The 17,843-nt window shown below is 40.2% G+C and overlaps 1 protein-coding gene across 18 annotated transcripts in view; it reads right to left on the bottom strand.

Annotated features, from left to right (window-relative positions):
- CUL2 (cullin 2) overlaps positions 1-13,900 on the bottom strand; it is a 53,097-nt gene extending 39,197 nt beyond the window's left edge. For 2 of the 18 annotated variants that reach the window (XM_075082456.1, XM_075082464.1), the window contains exons 1-5: positions 13,590-13,604; positions 11,798-11,917; positions 10,246-10,384; positions 4,035-4,164; positions 2,122-2,216 (exon numbers count right to left, since the gene is read on the bottom strand). In XM_075082456.1, the coding sequence (XP_074938557.1) occupies positions 2,122-2,216; positions 4,035-4,164; positions 10,246-10,364 (344 nt within the window). In that variant the 5' untranslated portion in view covers positions 10,365-10,384; positions 11,798-11,917; positions 13,590-13,604. The other 16 variants (XM_075082450.1, XM_075082459.1, XM_075082451.1 and 13 more) reach the window with 10 other exon arrangements.
- Positions 13,901-17,843: the final 3,943 nt, after the last annotated feature.

Raw genomic sequence — 17,843 nt, 5'->3', positions numbered from 1 at the left:
GGGGGTTGGGTGAAAAAAAAAAACCCAAACCAAACCAAAACCAACACCAAAGAAAGAAAACATTTGACTGCATTGCCAGTCACATGATTGGTCTCACATTTTATAAATTTTGCTCAAAAGTGAAGAGTCTTACATTTTAGTAGTATTTCAAGTATTATCTATCAGGGTAAAAGGTTTAAGATGCAGGGATACAAGCCTATTTAAAACTAACATTAAGATTATTAGCTGTAAAGATTAACCAGTTTTCACTGCTGGAAGAATTACACAAATAAGTTTCTGGGATACAACGCAGTCAACTAATTTATGGTACTTTTTTGAGAGCAGGTATTCACATAAGAAAAGAGCTCCAACTGCTTTATAAAAACGAGAGTACCTTCTTACAGTCTTCAGAAGTACTTTCATCCAAAACATTCTCTCTCAAAAAAAAAAAGTGACATAACACTTAATGAAGGGCTTCCAATGCATGAAAGTCATTATGACTCTACTAATCAAGCACTGAATTATTTCTTGCCTTCATGTGTGAGGGTCTTTTAGTTCCCATTGCAATATATTTGTTTTATTATTGAAGAGAAAAATCATACTTTCACAAAGTCATACACTTTAGAGACTTTTCATATATGACAGAACTCACAATTTCAACACAAAGAAAGAAGATATAACTTTGAGGTAAAATTCTTTCCAACAGAACACCTAGCAAGTACATTTTCTGGACCAAAACACCATATGCAAAGCAGGAAGGAGAGTTAGAATGGGCAGAGCTGGCATGAAATAACTTGCGAGTTTAAGAACTTGGCTCTGAACTGATGAACAGCACTCTACTGAGCTTTTATCTATGTACAGGTCGGTTCGTGTGCATAACAACTGCCTGGAAAAAAATACCCTAGCTTGTTTAAAAATAAAACAAAAAAATCAGGTTCCTACCACTGGAGCAGCATTTTAATTTGATGGTTTAGGACCAGAAGCACTCAGGTGCTCAGAAACTGTTTCACAAAGCAGAATTGGTGAGATTCATACACAATAAATAGGATATTTTTTCTTCCCCCTGTATCAACTCTCCAATTAAGTCAGTGACACATCATGGAACTAAAGTTTGCAAGCCCAGGATGGACTCCATCATGTTTGTCACCAGTATGCCAGCAATAATTTAATAGATACTACAAGATCATACATATGTCTCCTAATGTAATAGTAAAGGTCTTGAAATCCTTTGTAAATCCTCACATCATACCATCTAACACATACCATATTTACAGTGCCTCATAATATAACCTGCTGGATATCACATGCATAAGGGACACTAGAATGTTCAACCTACAGTCAGAGTGGAATTAAAATCCAAATCCTAGTAAATCCAAAGCCATCTCAATATAGCTGTTACTCTAGCAGCTCATGAATGGGTGAGTTTTATATGTTTAAGCCATCCCTAGTGGCAGTGAAACACGCTTGCAATTCAGGAAACAGTAGAAGTACAAAATTAACAGGGGTTAGTCGTGGATTTATTTGTTGACTTGGCTGTAATTACCGAAAGAACCTGTAAAAATTATTGCCTGTATACAGCCTACTAGTTTCTGAAGTTCTCAGAAGAGAATCAAGGAGAAATTTTCACTCCCTTTCCAACCCCTGCAGTTCAAACATTCACCTGAAAAGAAAGGACCCAAAGAGAACACAGCCTTGTCTGAAAAGTTCTTCTAGAAGGGAGAGCTGTGTTTTTGCCAAGGTACATGGCTAAGCTTTGAAACAAACCATGCTGGTTCTCCTAGACACTTCAGTACAATGCCATCCTTGTAGAACACCACCTAGGATTATGAGCTACTTCCCTGTAGGATTGATTAGCACCAACATATTTGGCACTGTAACATCAGAAACAACCGCAGCAGAATATATTAGTAATGAAAGAATAGTAGGAATCTTTTTAGATAACGACTCCAGTGGTTAGGAGCAGTGCACAGAAGAACCTGTTGGAGCATTATTCCTTTTACTCATGTCCTGCTAACATGACTATATTCTCTCAAAACTGACCTGTGACATATTCAGCTATTGCTCTCTTTAAACATTCTTAGACTTAAGCTGCAGATCATTGCAATAATTTCAAAAGTTTAACAACGCGTTTGCAAAGCTTACCTGTATAAACAGTCCATATAGTCTGCCCCTTTGCTATACTCTTCCCAGTATCTGTGATACATAACCAGCACTTGTTCTTCAGCTTCCAAAACTCTCTGTGAAGGAAGACATGCACACACACCGCTAAAATTAGTATGAACAGAGCATACATACCTAGAAAGTTGTAACAGGATTATAATTTTGGAATAACAATCACAGGTTCAACATTAAGACCACACCTAAGCTTTAACCGGTCTAAAAATAACATTGTTGCAACAACCAGAAAATTAAATGCTCGTGCTACGAACTTTTGGTAAGCCAGCTACACCACCTCTGTAATGTACTATTTTCCATTTTTCTTTACAGAAGTACTTTTTTGAATAAGCATTGTTCATATTCTCACACCATACTGGTGGGATAACTTGCATAACTCTTCCCTCACAGACACAGATAATTTTTAAATTCATGCAGCCAGATGAACACAGGAGGAGTTGCCTAACTATAACCACTTAAACTCAGTATGCCTTACTGGTTAGGCAAGCCCTCATACTTACCAAGAATCCTAGAATAAAACAAGTTTAACAAAGCACATATACATGCAAACTTAAATACATCTTAAGTTCTGTAAAATTTGGCCCAAATCTTTTGGAATTTAAGCAAATCATTGTCTAAGAAGCTACCAATGTACTGAACTTCTCAAAATATATTCATATGTCAAAGGAATAAGTTTAACAATTTAAACAAATTAGTATGATCCGAGAAGGAGGATGAGATGTAGGAATTCAACTATAATTCTCTCTAGAGCATGTAATTTTAAACTCTGGCTAAAGCAGCAAAGAAGTCTGTGCAACAGTAATTTAAGAGAAGAGCCAACAGACAAAACAGAATCAAGAGTGCTTTCCTCTGTAGTATGAATTTTGTGAAGATTTCCCAACATTATTTCCAAGATAAAAGGTGGATAGCCAATTTAAAAAAATGGATGTATGCTTTCCGTTACTTGCCACAGCTTCTACTGTGCCAGCACCTGCCTAATTATCCTAAGTGAGCTCATTCAGCTCACTAAATAAATTAAGAACTTTTTCAGTCGAGCTGTCCATCAGTTTAGTGAACTGATTTAGTCTACCAACGTGTCAGAGGTATCCTCTCTGCAACCAGTGGAACTATTGGTTACGATACCCAGCCTATCTTATCAAACACACAGGTGCCTAACCTCAAAAAATAGCACTAAGCCATTTAGCAGTACTATCCAGAACTTGCAATTTTTCATTCCCTATACAGACACCTTATTCAAATCTATTTCTCTTTTTAGTGAAATACAAGGAGACACTGTTCATCCATCCTATATATTCAACATTATGAATCATGATTCTGTTGAAATTATGTCTTAGCTGATGAGACAGAAGTAAATTCACAGCTGCATAGGTAAACAAGTATTGTTATTTGTCATAATAAAGAATTTTTCATTACTTCCTCCCCTCCGAAGCATTTTTATTATTTTATTTCCCACATATTTCAGAAGTTTTCATTAGTAGAGTATACACAATCAATTTCCAAGACACTAGAGTAGGCACTTTTACAGTGTAACAGAAGGCTAACAAACTATAGCACATTTGAAAAGTGAAGACATTTCTGTAACTTGTTTGACTATAAGCATTCAACAGAAAAGACAGACCTAACTTTCTAACCCAACAATGAATTTTATATATAAACCGTATTCGTGGCTTAAAAAAAGGAAGTTATTTCTTTTATGTTGCATATAGACAGAGACCTATACATCAGTCTACATCATGTTGTATGATATGTGTTCCATATATCATATATATATGTCTCTAGAACTGTCATCTGTGATTTAATCTCACAAAATCTGCATACTTTCATACATACAAAACAAACCAACCCCTCCCTAAAGTCAAAAAAGGACAAACAATACCTACATGTACATCAGTAACTGTATGGGTTACCTTGTGCAAGTGGCGTACATGATTTTCCAAAAAAATTTTAGTCTCAGTATAAAGTCTCTCTCCAAGAGGTTCAGGATAGGCCACACACAAAGCATAAATGTCTCTGGGCTCAGAGTCAAGGTTTGCACCTGCTTTCAGTGTGAAAACTTATTAAAGAACCTTTTTTCCTCATACACATTTTAGATTCTATTTTTACAATTGAATACAATAGATAAAAATAGATAATTTTCTGAAATTAGTGTCCTGATTTGTGAAGAATCTAAGTTTTTGGTGTCAATAATAAATTTTAAGTAGTGGAAAGGGAGGGAATGTTAGAGCCAAGATCCTGGAACTTCTAGTAGTCCCAGACCGACATGGCTTCTACCACCTATTTACCATCTATGAATAATATATGATTATCTCAAAGTGAAATTTCATCCAAAATTCATTCTTTGTATCTGCAGCCAAAGTGAAACTGAGATTCTTTTCAGATAATGGAAAGAAGCACTAATTAGGTTAAGAATGCGACTAGCCAAGTATGGAGCAGAGCAGACATGAAGTGAAGCCAACTAAGTTTTCCTTCCCCAACTCCAGAAGAATTTATTTCCCTTGCATATTCCCCTCAACACCACAGATAAAACAGTTTTCTGGGACACTGGAAATTAAGTCATCACAATGGTGGTGTGGATGCAAAAACTTTGCTTTGTTTTTACGCCATTATTGCCATTTCAGTAACCCTGTTTAGATCACAGCCACACAAAACAGTTATACTTGTTCACTTAAATGGGCAGCAAACAGTTAAACCCCTTAAGGTGGTGTTTTCCCTGAAGTACTTTGCAGAGTGACACCTTTGGTTTGTCTGGCTTATCTCAAGTTTAAAAAAAGCTACTTGATACTTTATCAGGAAAAGAATTTATGATTAAGAGCTTTCCTTTCAGAAAAGCCAAGCAAGGATTAAGTCAAGCTTCAGATGAACAACTGCGGAAAATAAACTAGTTCTGCAAAAATTATTTTAAAATGTCATGCTTATCCAACTAAGTCTAGGCATTTTATAAAACCAGCCATGCTAGAAATAATGATTTAGTACAGATGACTTTTTGTGGCAAGCTCTTTAACCAAAAGACAACAAGAGATCACCTTTGCTATAGTCTACCTTAAAAAAAAGCACATGGCTGTGGAAAAGGAGATGGAAAACATAAGGACAGTTGACAAGTCACCCTCTTAGAATACAGAACAGCCTCAAGCTTTTATGGCACAGTTTTTCCCAAAAGCATGTTTCATTTTTCGTATAGAAGTACTATTCAAAACAGAGAAGACACTGATGTAGGAGAACTACATGGAAAAAGCCTTTATATTTTGCACCTGGCATCTCAAAGAGCCTAATCAGACTCTAATCTCGAGTACAGTTATTTTATCCATACAGATCATCTTTATCAGGAATTCTCCTCAGAATGGCAAGAAGCATTAAATGGAAACCCCAACAAACAAAACAGGCAATATTCACTGCTTTGTACGAAGTTATGACCAATAAAATATCAAAACAAACTACTAAATCAGTAGTGAAGACTGAAAGGGGTTTTTTAAACAGATTGTAAAGAACAATTGTTTCATTTGTTGGTTTTTTGTTTTGTTTTGTTTTCCACAAATTCCCTGGCCCTCCATGCCCCCAGACAAATTTTGTCAAAGGATGGTCCATAGTCGAACATGTCCTCAATATCACTCAGATCACAAGCCTCTTCACTATTTACTGAGAAAGCAAATTCCACAGTTACAAATCTTTGTAAGCTACTCACAAGCAAAGGTGACATGACTTTCCTCTTTACATCCACAACTACACTATCTAAATCATCAAAACTTCAAAGTTAGAGGAAACAGGCAGTCTTCACAACAGTACAAGAAAACAATAATGGCAGCTTATCTGATGAAAGCAGCAAATATCTCTGAATTTATCTAGCCTCCGTGCCCTAGGTCTCAGCTAGGAGTCCAGATGACCCGACTGTTGTAAACAACTTACTTAGTTGTAATAAACCTGTTTAAGAACGAAAACACTATCTGTACTCTTTCATAAAAATACACGTCTTCCAAGCATGCCTTTCCTTATTCTAGAGGCCAGACAAATTTTCTTGCAAATGAAGAAAGCTGAATCTAGCACTCTTCCTTGACACAGGAGCCTCACTTTGTATACCTGCTGAAATTAAAATAACAGCTTAATCACAGAAGTGCTTCAACAGGCACCTCACACGTCTTCCTCTATTAACCAAATGATAAAAGTCAACACCAAATTCTACTTGCTGGATATTCGGTTTCTCTGGATATTTACAAAAAAGAGCTACCATAAGTCTCAAATACACATTACAGAGCAGCTTTGCTACAGAGAGTTCCCATTCTTGCTTGACTTGTACTAGTCATCTAACTGTATCTTTCAGTGCAGAATCCAAATTTAAGTGTAGTGACCAAAATGTTCTGAATCTCATAACCAAAAAAAAAAAAAATCTTTGAGGGGAGATAAAACATTAATCATCACCGGTATTTTACTCCACAAACGTAAAGCACATTTTTTTTCTGTGCTGCTGTCCCTTAGATCAGGAAGAAACCTTTACTGTTCAATAATTTATCTATAATGGTGAAAGCCATCTGTCCTTCCAAATCAGCATGTAGTTTTGCAGGGTGAGAAAGGTCAAAGGAAGCCGAAGCCGAACTGCTGCTTAGGGGCCTTCACCCTGTGTTGAAAAGAAAGAACATCAAAAGCCTTGTGCAAAAGCCTTGAGGGGCATTACCCAGCTATGGGAAACAATCAATTCCAAACTGAGGGAAAAAAAGAAAAAAAAAGACCCTCCACAGGAAAATATTGTATCCAAGGCCATAAAAGCTCACAAATATTGTCCTCAGGGTTAAAAAAGCATTTAGTTAAGACCATATATTAGCAGAAGGTTTTGAATAGACCTTCTCCAGAAGACCAAAGTAGCACTTTTGGAAAATTTCTGTGATTTTTGGTCTTCCTCTGTTACAGAATCAAAATTCACATAGCACTTGAGGACTTGCAGTCAGAAAGAAACATGATCATATGAATTTTATTTACTCTTCCTGCTCTTTGGGTTGGTTCGTATGTTAAAGATACATGCTTCTAAGTTTCTGATTCATCACAGAACCCTTGTAAAATGGGGGATTAGAGGAGGGAGAACAAACATGCAGAAAAATGGAAAAAAGCAGGTGGCCGTGTCGCATACTTTTAAAATAATTCTGTTTGCAGTATGGCTACCTTCCTCCCTGGGTACTGTTCATCCTATTTACCTGGTTGGTGAAAAAGCCAAGACAACAGGAAGATCGTGACGTTCCACCCATTCAAAATAGTTCTACTGCTAAAAGGTAGTTATCAAAGTATAGATGAGCTACCGCCCTCTAACCAAGCTTGATCAGCCTCTTAAGTTAAAGAGCACTCCCTAGCCTACTGAACAGCTAGAAGCAAAGTCTGAAAAGTGTACAAAGCATTCATAATAACCAAATTAAGTAAATAATATCTAAAATAGAAAGACATAGCTGTCACTCATTTACCAGACAATGAAACGACTCCAGAAACATTTCTTTCTGCAGAGAACCTGAGAGGAAATCTGAAGGTCAAAGGTGGCTCAAGATGACTCACAGTTTAAATAAAGTGACATATGGTCTTTCAAGTGATCTTTTCCAGAAGATTTTAACTCTTACACAGTTCTGGTTCCCAGCTCATTGTCATTCTAGTATTTCAAGTTTGAGATAAGCTACATTTAAAGATAAGCTATGTTTAACAATAAAATTATCAGAGTTACAAATAATTATATTTAAGACAAGTTCTGGAGAACTAATGAGGCAAAAGTTAGTCTAGAAGTGGAATATACACAGCACAAGCCTCTCACCCTTAAAATACTATTAGTCTGCATACACCATTTGATCTCAAGCTGTCTCACGCAGCACAAGAGAAAGCAAATGCTTCTTAGAATACACTGTTGCAGACTAAAATAATGATTCTTTGCTCTATCTTATCCTTTGTTTCCACACCATTGTTTCAACTACAGAGAGACTAAAAAGATCAAGTGGTACTATAATCAATGAAATAGCCTGTATGAATTCCATTAAGATATAGTTCGATTCATTTGCCACCTTTTTATTGTGCTTTTTAAGCAGCAAGAAAAAATAGTTAATACATTTCCTTTACATTCCCTGTAGATGTTTAGAAGCATATTACTCCAATTAAATTGGATTTAACAAACAATAAAAAGCTAACAAAGAAAAAGATGTATTGTTAAATGTCACATCTTCCTAAAAATATATCATTAATACTTTAGTTTTCTTTATATATTTAAAACCTGGAAAAAAGACTTCTCACCAGCTGTATAGAACTGCCAGTTTCACCGAGTTGTTGAATAATCAGTGACCAGTTTGCATTGAAACATAGTTTGGTTAAAGGCAGCAGAGGTACTAAACATTTAAGCTAGAAGTTGCAAGCGACACAAGCTCCTCAGGCCATTCAGCAATAGAGAATAAGCCAAAAGGGGCTCTCCTCTGTGCCAAATTAGGCATTAATAGTGCCACTTTCCAAGGAACATAATCAAGAGATGATAGTAAGTAAGGTCTTAAGAATTACATGCTAAACGATTCATCCAAGATTGCTTCCTGAGTCTGCTATTTGTAAGCGTTCCCTTTCTGATGTTCAATCAACTGGAGTAAATCTCAAAAGAGGATCAACAGCAGGCTTGTGTACATAGCCTCCACATAAAAAGTTCTAAGTGAAACAGTGGGACAAGAGGGATCAATCCTACATCTCACTCAACTATTATTTTCGATTATTTAATTCTATTTTAAGTGCCCTTGTTTAAATGTTTAGTTCTAAGCTGCAGGCGTTAACCCCTTGTTGAAGACTGAAATGTGCAGTTCTTAAAAGCTGCTCAGAAAGAATGACTACAGCATAATTTGTCATCACATAAGAGCACAACTAATTAACTCAAAAAGTCTGTAAATTTTGAAGTCATTTGAACTTGAGTCGAAGACAAGGTGGACAGTCATGTTCCCAGAAATTAATTATGAAGTTTTAAAATGAAAGAGCTCCTTAAAGATTATTGCACCATAGAACAAGGCTCCACAAGGACCACAAGCAACTAAATTTCTCTTTTATGTATTTATACACGTGCACGCACTCAACACCCAGGCACATCAGAAAGCAATTCTGAGAAACGGTAACGCATTTAGATAGAGACTTCTGAGACTAGTTCCTGCACACAGAGTAAGCTTATGTTGTAAAACTTGATGTATAAGAGTCTTTTCAGGAGCTTCTTTTTTCACCCAGGAGAGTTAACAAATTGATAAATAAGTCTAAATCATTCTTCCCCCCTATAATTAAACCAAACTTAGCCAGATTGCTGCAGAACAGCTGCAAAGCCTCCTGAAATTCTCTAACTATTCACCACACTGTAATGGTTAATGAATGCCTTGCTACAGGACACAGTATAATTGGTTGGAATAGTTATGCTTCTTCTTTTAAAAGTTCACTGAAACTTAAATCTTGTAAAAACTTACAAGTCCATTTTACATGTAAAATGCAAACTTTTCACTACAATAACATATGTACAGCTGTGACTTGAACAGCAAGACCATATGATCACAGCCAGAAAGAGCAATTCTTTTTAAACATAGCTTAACTGCCAGGAAGAGAGACACAATAACAGTGGAGGGAAAGGAAGGCAGCTTTTTTATAAACCCTTGCTATAGAAATGTCTAATGTGGTAGTCATCAGGACACTCAGAAGTGCAAAGAGGAGGCAGACATCTTTAAACAGAACAACCTCACCAACCCCCACCACCCCAAATTTGAAGATGTGCATTCTCTTCCCCTGCTACACGCACAAGAATAACTCATTATCAGAATTGGGGCAATTCAATGTATGTACCTTTGTGAACAGCTATGGCATAAGCGAACTATTAGAGCTACTAACAGTGAGCAAAACTCAGACTGGTTTACTTTTTATTACTGTGGTGATTTTCGCATAGAATACTTCCCAAACATGCAGAATTTCCCATCCCTTTCAACCCATCCACTGACCCACAGGCTTAATAACAGATATAACCTTACAACTGGCTTCTGATTAAGACCACTGGAATTGTTACATAACACTGGCCTACTCTGTCATACAAACATCATACAAACACATTAAATCAGATTTTCATGTAAAGGATACGAGAAGCGATCATTCCATGTTGCTCTCTCAACGTAATCCAACATAACAACAGCTTTAATTGTTGTTAAAAGTTTGTTCCATGTTTCATCAAAGTCAACTACTCGTGGTTTCAAGGACATTGTGGGGCTTTAGTGTTAATCTGTAGAAGAATTAAACATGTCAGACAACATTGCACAATTGTTTTAAAAAAATACATTTCCTTTGAATTTTCCAATTTAAACTTTGTACACTGTTGCACCACGATACAGCAGCACAGAGAACACCCACCCCTGCTCCCCCACCCTCCAAAATCAAGCTCATAAGACCATATTTTTAAGGTTGTGGAACACGTTATGTTCCACACATTTAACATTAATATTGTATGAATAACCTATAACATAACATCAATTTATCCAACGTCTTGCCTCATGAAGTTCATCACCTTACTAGGCCGCCCATTTAACAGCACCATATGAAAAAACAACTTCCCTGGACGTTTTTGTTTGTTCACTTTTATGCAAAGACTGTTTCAGCTATATCTGAGAGAATTTTGGGCAGGAACACACTGAACATATTACCAGAGTATTTGAAATTACTACTGTCAGTTTGTAGCCTATGTTCACCTCAAGCTTTCACAAAACACTTCTGGTGTTATATTTAAATAGCTACAAAATCCAAAAGCTTTACTCAGGATGACAAAAGGAAAACACATCTAAACACAGAGCATTATGCAGAGCTTGTGCAGCTTATTGCACTGTGCAGCAGGACAAATGGTGAATTCTTTCAAATAAGACATGGCTTGAAAGTACAGAAGCTGTGTTAGAAATCTCGTATCAAAAATACTGGAAAGATAGATTGAAATAAAAACATTAAATTACGGAAATAAAACTAGGAAAAAGTAAGGTAATTTTAAAAAAGAGGTCCCGAGAGACACAACTATGAAGGCCTCTTTGTTTCTATTTGTCTTTGTCGTAGACATATAATCTAGAAAGGACCTGATGTGTGACATTCCATGCACAAAGCAAATGTAGTTCCTGCTCAGAAGCATGGCATTGTAAGACTAAAACAAAAAGTGGAAAGAATACTTTTATTTCCATTTCAAATAGATAGACAAGTGACTCTTAACGTGTCTCCCCAAATTTTCAAGGTCAGAACGGTAAAAAAGAAAGCTACTGACAAACAGACTTTTAGCACAAGAAGCACACCTCCGTAAGGGAAAGAAATCAAATGTCATGCTAAAAAACTGTTTAGCAACCAGCTTACTACCTTAACTGATACTAGCTCTGAATTTTTCTCAGGCAGATAAGTCCTCTCAAACTGCAGGATATATACCTTCTCAGTTTGGGGGGCTGGGGGGATCAGATGCAGCTTTTACACTGTATGCATACAAAATGCCACCCTGACTAACCAAGCAAGCTGTGTGACTTCAGGAACCGCAGAGGGTTGCTCTTCTCTAACTGCAACACAACATCTTCTGTCTAAAAGGTAATTAACGTATCACCCAACCCACATTTGCTTTGATTTCATAAAAAAATTGAGTAGCAAATAAGTAATATTGAGGAAGTGGTATTACCCTAGGTTTTATGAACAGGAAACTTTTTTAAGAACTAAAGCTCAGTAAGTGGTGCAGAAATACTTTCAGTTCAGTAGAAGCTTTTAAATTGTTATATTTGCAACATGGCTATTACTGCTTCTGTAAATAATAAAAAAAAAATCTTCAATCCATGTATGTCAGTAGCAGCTTACTACACAGAAAATCAGTGAGAACTGACAAGACAAATAGATAACCAACAAATAAAATAAGTTGAAAAAGACAAACTGATATATGTTTCAAAGAAGCATGAACCTCAGTAGAAGTAAACAACGGTAGAGCTCACTTCCCGGAGGAAAAAAAGAAAAAAGTAGTCTTCTAAAAACGTTAACATTATTGTTCTTCTGGAAAACATAAGAGTATTTTCAGTTAAATCCCCCCCAAAATAATCACAGTCCACAAAAATTTTAAGAATCCTAGGAAATTATTGTGATAATTAAGTTATACTTAGTTGAGTGTTATGTTACAGGCTGCTCTCTCTGAAACACCCTTGGTACCTCCCAAGGTAAGAGCCATTCCTCCACAGACGGGCAAAACTGAGAGAAGGGAGGAGGGTGAGGAAAAATTCCTCCCCACGATACTGAACACAGAATCTGTAATACTGTGTTTAGTATCACCAAAACTGCATGCAAAGCACTGTGCATCCATATACTCGTAAAGGTATTCTGGGTTAAATAGTTTAAGAAAGAACTGACTCTTAGTTAACATTTTCTTCCAGCTTTCATGTCGATATGAATTTAAATTTGTTTTATAGACATGTTAACAAACACAGCATAACTTTTTCTGCCAGAGGCTGGGGTTTTGGGGGTTTGCTGTGCCTAGTCTCTGCAGCACACAAGCTCACCAGCTCAGAGTATTAAACATCTTGTACGCGGGCAAGTAACCTCCATGGTAAAAACTAGAGCAGCGCAGAACATCTACCCTAGCGTTTGTACTGTTCAGGGGGTGGGAAACCGTACCTGCTTGGCAAGCCCTAAAATAAGCAGATACAGTTGAAACGTATTTACACACGAGGGTAATGAAAGGAGATTGCTTCCACCGCCTCATTCTTTCAAACGCACCGCTGTCAGACTGAACGCATTTGTTCACACAAACAAACGCAGGTTGTTGGCCGGCACCAAACACCCCCAAATCTCCAACCTATTTAACCATCTCGAGAAAACAACCTCACAAGCCGCCGGCGGTCGAAGGGCCAAGGCCGCCAGCAGTGCGGCCTGCCGCCGCCCCCGGCCCCCGCCCCGCCGACAGCAGCGGGAGCGCCCGGCCCCCCGCGACCCCCGACCGGCCGCGGCACGAGGCGCGCTCCCGCCTCCCCCCGCCACCGAAACAAAACCGAAACTGGCTGAGGAGGCACCGCGGGGGAGCGGCCGGCCCCGCACCACACCCTGCCCGTCGGGCCAGGGCGGCACCCCGCGCCCCGCCGCCGGCCCCCCGCGCTGCCGAGGGAGGGCGCTGCCGCACAGGCACCGCCGGGGGCGAATGTGGGGGGCGGCGGGAGACATGGCCGCAGCACCCCCTCGCGCGCCCGGGGCCAGTGCCCGCCGCCTCCCTCCAGAGCGCGGGGCTCCCTCCCCCCAGCCCGGCGGCGTTCCCGCTCCGGGCCGGGCCGGGCCGGGCCGGGCCGGGCCGGGCCGGGCCGGGCCGGGCCGGGGGCGTTACCTGGCGGCCAGGGGCCCGAGTCAGCGACGCCCGCCCGCCCACCCGCCGGCCTCGCTCACTCCCGCCCTGCGGCCGCGGTCCCTGCCCCGCTCCGTCCTCACAGCGCTGCCATTACCCCAGCCGCTCGCCCCTCGCGCCCCGCCCCTCCGCCGGCACCACCACTGCCGGGGAGGGGACGGGAGGGGTCGCGGCAGGGGGGCCGCGCTGCTTCCTCACCAGCCGCGCTGCCCGCCGCGCGCCGCCGCCCCCTGGGCTCTCCCCGCCGGCGACAGGATGGGCGGGGGCCGACGGGCCCCAGCGCACCGTCGCTTTCCGACCCCACGCCCCTGCCTGAGGAGAGGTACTTGGTACAGCCCACTCTACGGCAAGCGCAGGCGGCCGCAATTCCCCCCAGCGGGGCGGTCCGGGGCCGCGCGGCGCATGTCCGGTCGGGCCCCCGCGCACGCGTTGCTCCTCCATTGGTGACGGAGCCCCCGCGCATGCGCCATGGTCTCCGCCCGGGGCGGCCCGAAATGGAGGCGCGGCCGGCGGGTCCTAGCCATCCACCCCCGCCGGGCCCCTGGCGCAGCTCCGCGGGCGTCGGCGCGGCCGGGCCCTGCGCGGGGTCGCTCCCCCGGGCGGGTGGCGTGCCGGACCCCAGGGGTTCGGCTGAGGAGTTTTCCGTTTCCCTAGAAGGTGGAGGTGGCCGCGTCCCGGTGCGCGGGGAGCGGGCGGCCGCCGGCCCCTATCAGGGGGTCCCGCCCGCGAGTGAACCATTTCCAGCACCCGCTCCATTGAAAAACGCCCCGTGTGGCGGCGGTGCCGCCCTGGGCCCGGACGCCCGCCTGCCTCGGCTGCCTTGGCCAGGCGCCCGCTGCTGGCCCTGCTGGTTCCTTGGGCTCCGTGGCGGAAAGCAGCAGCAAAAAGTTCTTAACTCGAAATAGCGAAGTGAAACTGCTGTGGAGACAAACTGCTTGAAAGCCTTCAGGTGCTCTGAGCGCAGGTGTTTTCTGTGCCGGAGGTGGCCCGTGTCCGATTACGTGGGTGCCCCTGGGACTTGCTCGGAGGCAGGACTGAGCAGCTACCTGCTGCTTGGGGAGCTGTCGCAGCTCCCTCGCTTCTCACCTCTCGCACTGACTAAAGCCTGGTTCCTTCCATTTCTCAGGAAAATGCGGGCCTGTTTCCTGAGGCTTGTCCCATAGACAAAAAGGGCGTATGTTTTAAAGCCATCTTCCATTTTCGTGGAAGAAAGGCTATGGGGCTGATAGAATAGTTCTGGAGTACCTCAGAAACATGTAAAACCATAAAAAGTGAGGTGCAAAAGCGTAACTTTTTCTGTCGTTTTACCACGGCTCTGCAAGCTGTTCAGCAGGGGGACACCTCTTGTAATTCCTAAGAACAGGAGAAAAATACCTGATTCCTAAAGCCTGTTTCTCCTCCCCCTCTCCAAATGAACTGTGGGTTAGTTTAACATGCAATGCTACGGAAATTCACACTTGAATTTTCTTGTGGCAGTTTCTTGCATCTTCCCTCTAGGAACATGTTTTTCATCCTCTAATGCTCCTGAACCCATCCATTCTTTTTGAGCTACTTAAAGTCTTTCCTTTTTAGTAACTGTAACCCTTCTGTAGGTAAAGATTGCTCTTAAAAGATGCTTTAACAGACAATTGCTAGATTACAAAGAAATAAGTAGTGCCTTCTTAGGCTATTATATAATCTTACTATTTTTCCCTTGTGTGTATGGGTACCATTAACATCATTCAAAATACTTTTAAGTCTATGCTTTTTATTCCCTTTGTAAAAGGTGTCCATGCTCAGGAAATCTTACAAACAGCTCGCTATAAATTCAGCTATTTCAACTTCTTTTCTCTTAGGAAGTTCAGGTATGTGAGGGATAGGAGGACAATAAGAAAATTAACCGCCACTCAGAAAAAATACCAAATTCAGTATAGTAATTACTAATATACTTACTGCATCACTCAAAATATAATGCATTTATAATTCTAATTTCTTTTTTTCTGTTATGTGGAGTATGTTTCCTGCCAGAGGGAAATCTGTGTTTGATTTCAGCCCACATGTATGTTTGTTTGTTTAATCAGGGAAATGCCACACAGCTGCCTTTATTATGCAAGAGAGTTTTCATACCTGTGTTCTCCTTTATATGCTATTCAAGTACTCTTTTTTTCCTTTCCAACTGCAAATGGCACCACTGGAAATACACAGCTGGTACAGTGAGCTTGTGTTCTGAAAAATGACTAGAAATTCTTTTACAGTTCTCTGTGTAACTTCCAGAACAAACTTCTTCGGGCCTGGATGATAGCCAGAGAGGTATTTCTACATGTGCATGTATAAAACCACCAGCTTCAAATTCTTAAATATCTTTTTTTCCTTGGTTGTGGAAGAATATTGCTTAGGCTGCTTTTTCATTAAAAGTCAAGTCCAGTTCCTCAGTTCTGCAGAATGAAGCTTAAATACGTCTTGAATAAAGAGGCACTTTAGTAGAAAACAGAAATCAAGTTCTAAAAATGTATGATAGGAGTGCTAACTCCGTAATCTACAACAAATAAGAGGTTGTCATAGTGCATATTTCTGTATCTTTGTAAAACTGCATGTAGGTTTATATATCATGTTTACATAATTATGCTACTCCAAAATATCTCGATTCTATGTATATTCAAAAAGTATGACAACTAATTGACCTTAAAATTTTAAGGAATATGAATACTTTAGGCTCTCAGTTTGAAAGTGGTCTTCACATGGACAGCTGTAAAAAAAACTGCCAAAAATTATGTAATAATCAGGCAATTACATCAGCAGATACTCCAGCTGATCAACTGTTAATGCTCACAGGATCAGAATTCTGAAGTACAACCTCTGAAAATCATAGAGGCGGGGATGTCAAGTCCTCAGCACCAACAGGTTTTTTCTACAGGTGTGTTTTATCACATTTGTGAGTGTAATTATAGCCAAAGAGCAACAATATACAAAAATGTTTATAACGTGATAAACACCTGGAGTGTTTTCTGGAAATCTCCTTTCCATCCATTCCCTGCGGAGGTTTTTCAGTACACTTGCCTTCGAGTAGTGAGCAATATTATGGTGATGTTATTTTTTTTAAGATGCAGTAAGGAGATTCTAAAATAGGCTAATTCTGCATCTACAAAGTAGATTTCTAGAGCTGAGCTGGTAATTTTAGATCCCCTTTTTATATTGAGAGAAACAGGCAAGTCATTTACCTCATTTTAGTTTTCTACATTAGGATGGGATGAATAGCACCAAAGGCTCCATTGTAAAGGAAACCTAGTGAGACTGGTTCAGATGAACTGTACCTTAAGTGTCTTGTTTTAAATCACGTATAGTATTAACCTTAAATATGACTACAGATTGCTGCTGCGAATATGTTCCTTCATTCAGGCCAGATTTTAGGACCCTTTAGTACCTGCCACTAAATGTAGCTGATCCAAATTTGTTCCTGTCAAAGTGGAATAGAATCTTACGTTTCATCTTTGAAAATCTAAATTTCAAATTCAAAAAGTATTGGGGCAGGTTTTCTAGAAGTGCCAAATGGAATGGGCAAATGGAATGCCAAGGATGCACATGCTTCTACAGCATTTCACGTTAAAATTAAAGCATGTTAATGTGAAAGGTGTTACATAAAACCTATGCAAGTTAAGGAGGTTCTCCAGAAACGTTTCAGCATCAAAATTTATGTTTTATTAAAGCTAAAAGGAACCACTTAGAGTATACAATAAAAGTATCTACAGAGACATAGTTTTCCAGAAAACAAACATGTATTTTGGAAAGCTCTCCAGTGTTCAAATTACTCAAAACTTATATAAAAATAATTACTTTCCTGGTTTTCAAATCAAGCCTTTGCCCATTTCACTTCCAGTGCTTACAACTTTTTCATTAAGCCTTAATACTTTTCTCTGGTTTTTAATTAGTTTTATTAACTTTCGATATGTTAAACACCATTTCAACTTTCTCTATTTTCAACCTAAAGCCCTTTCTTTTCCTATTTTGCTGGTTTAACTCTCTTCTGTGTGCTGGGGGGAAGGGGGTTGTAACTTTCAGCTTTTGGTTGCTTGTTATTTTCTGCAAGTGTTAGATTGTACTTGTGGCACTCTCTCTTTTTTGTAGGCCTGAAGGCTCTTTTTTCGTGGCAGTATTAGCAACAAGCTTGTAAAACTAAGCTCTTAAAAGTTAAGATATATGCTGGCACAATTAAATTATGCTATTTAATCATGCTGTGTGAATGTACTGATTGTACAGGAGCATAATATCACAAGTTAGACAGCAGTCAGTAAAAAGCATCCTTATCGGTAAACTACCCAAGCTTTACATGGCACATATTTTCTAAATTTCTGTTATATGAGGAATTATTGTCCTG

The sequence above is a fragment of the Phalacrocorax aristotelis genome, chromosome 2, assembly GCF_949628215.1.
Source record: "Phalacrocorax aristotelis chromosome 2, bGulAri2.1, whole genome shotgun sequence".
Classification (NCBI taxonomy): domain Eukaryota; kingdom Metazoa; phylum Chordata; class Aves; order Suliformes; family Phalacrocoracidae; genus Phalacrocorax; species Phalacrocorax aristotelis.
Note: the sequence above shows the minus strand (reverse complement) of the source record. Positions and strands in the feature narration are given on the sequence as shown.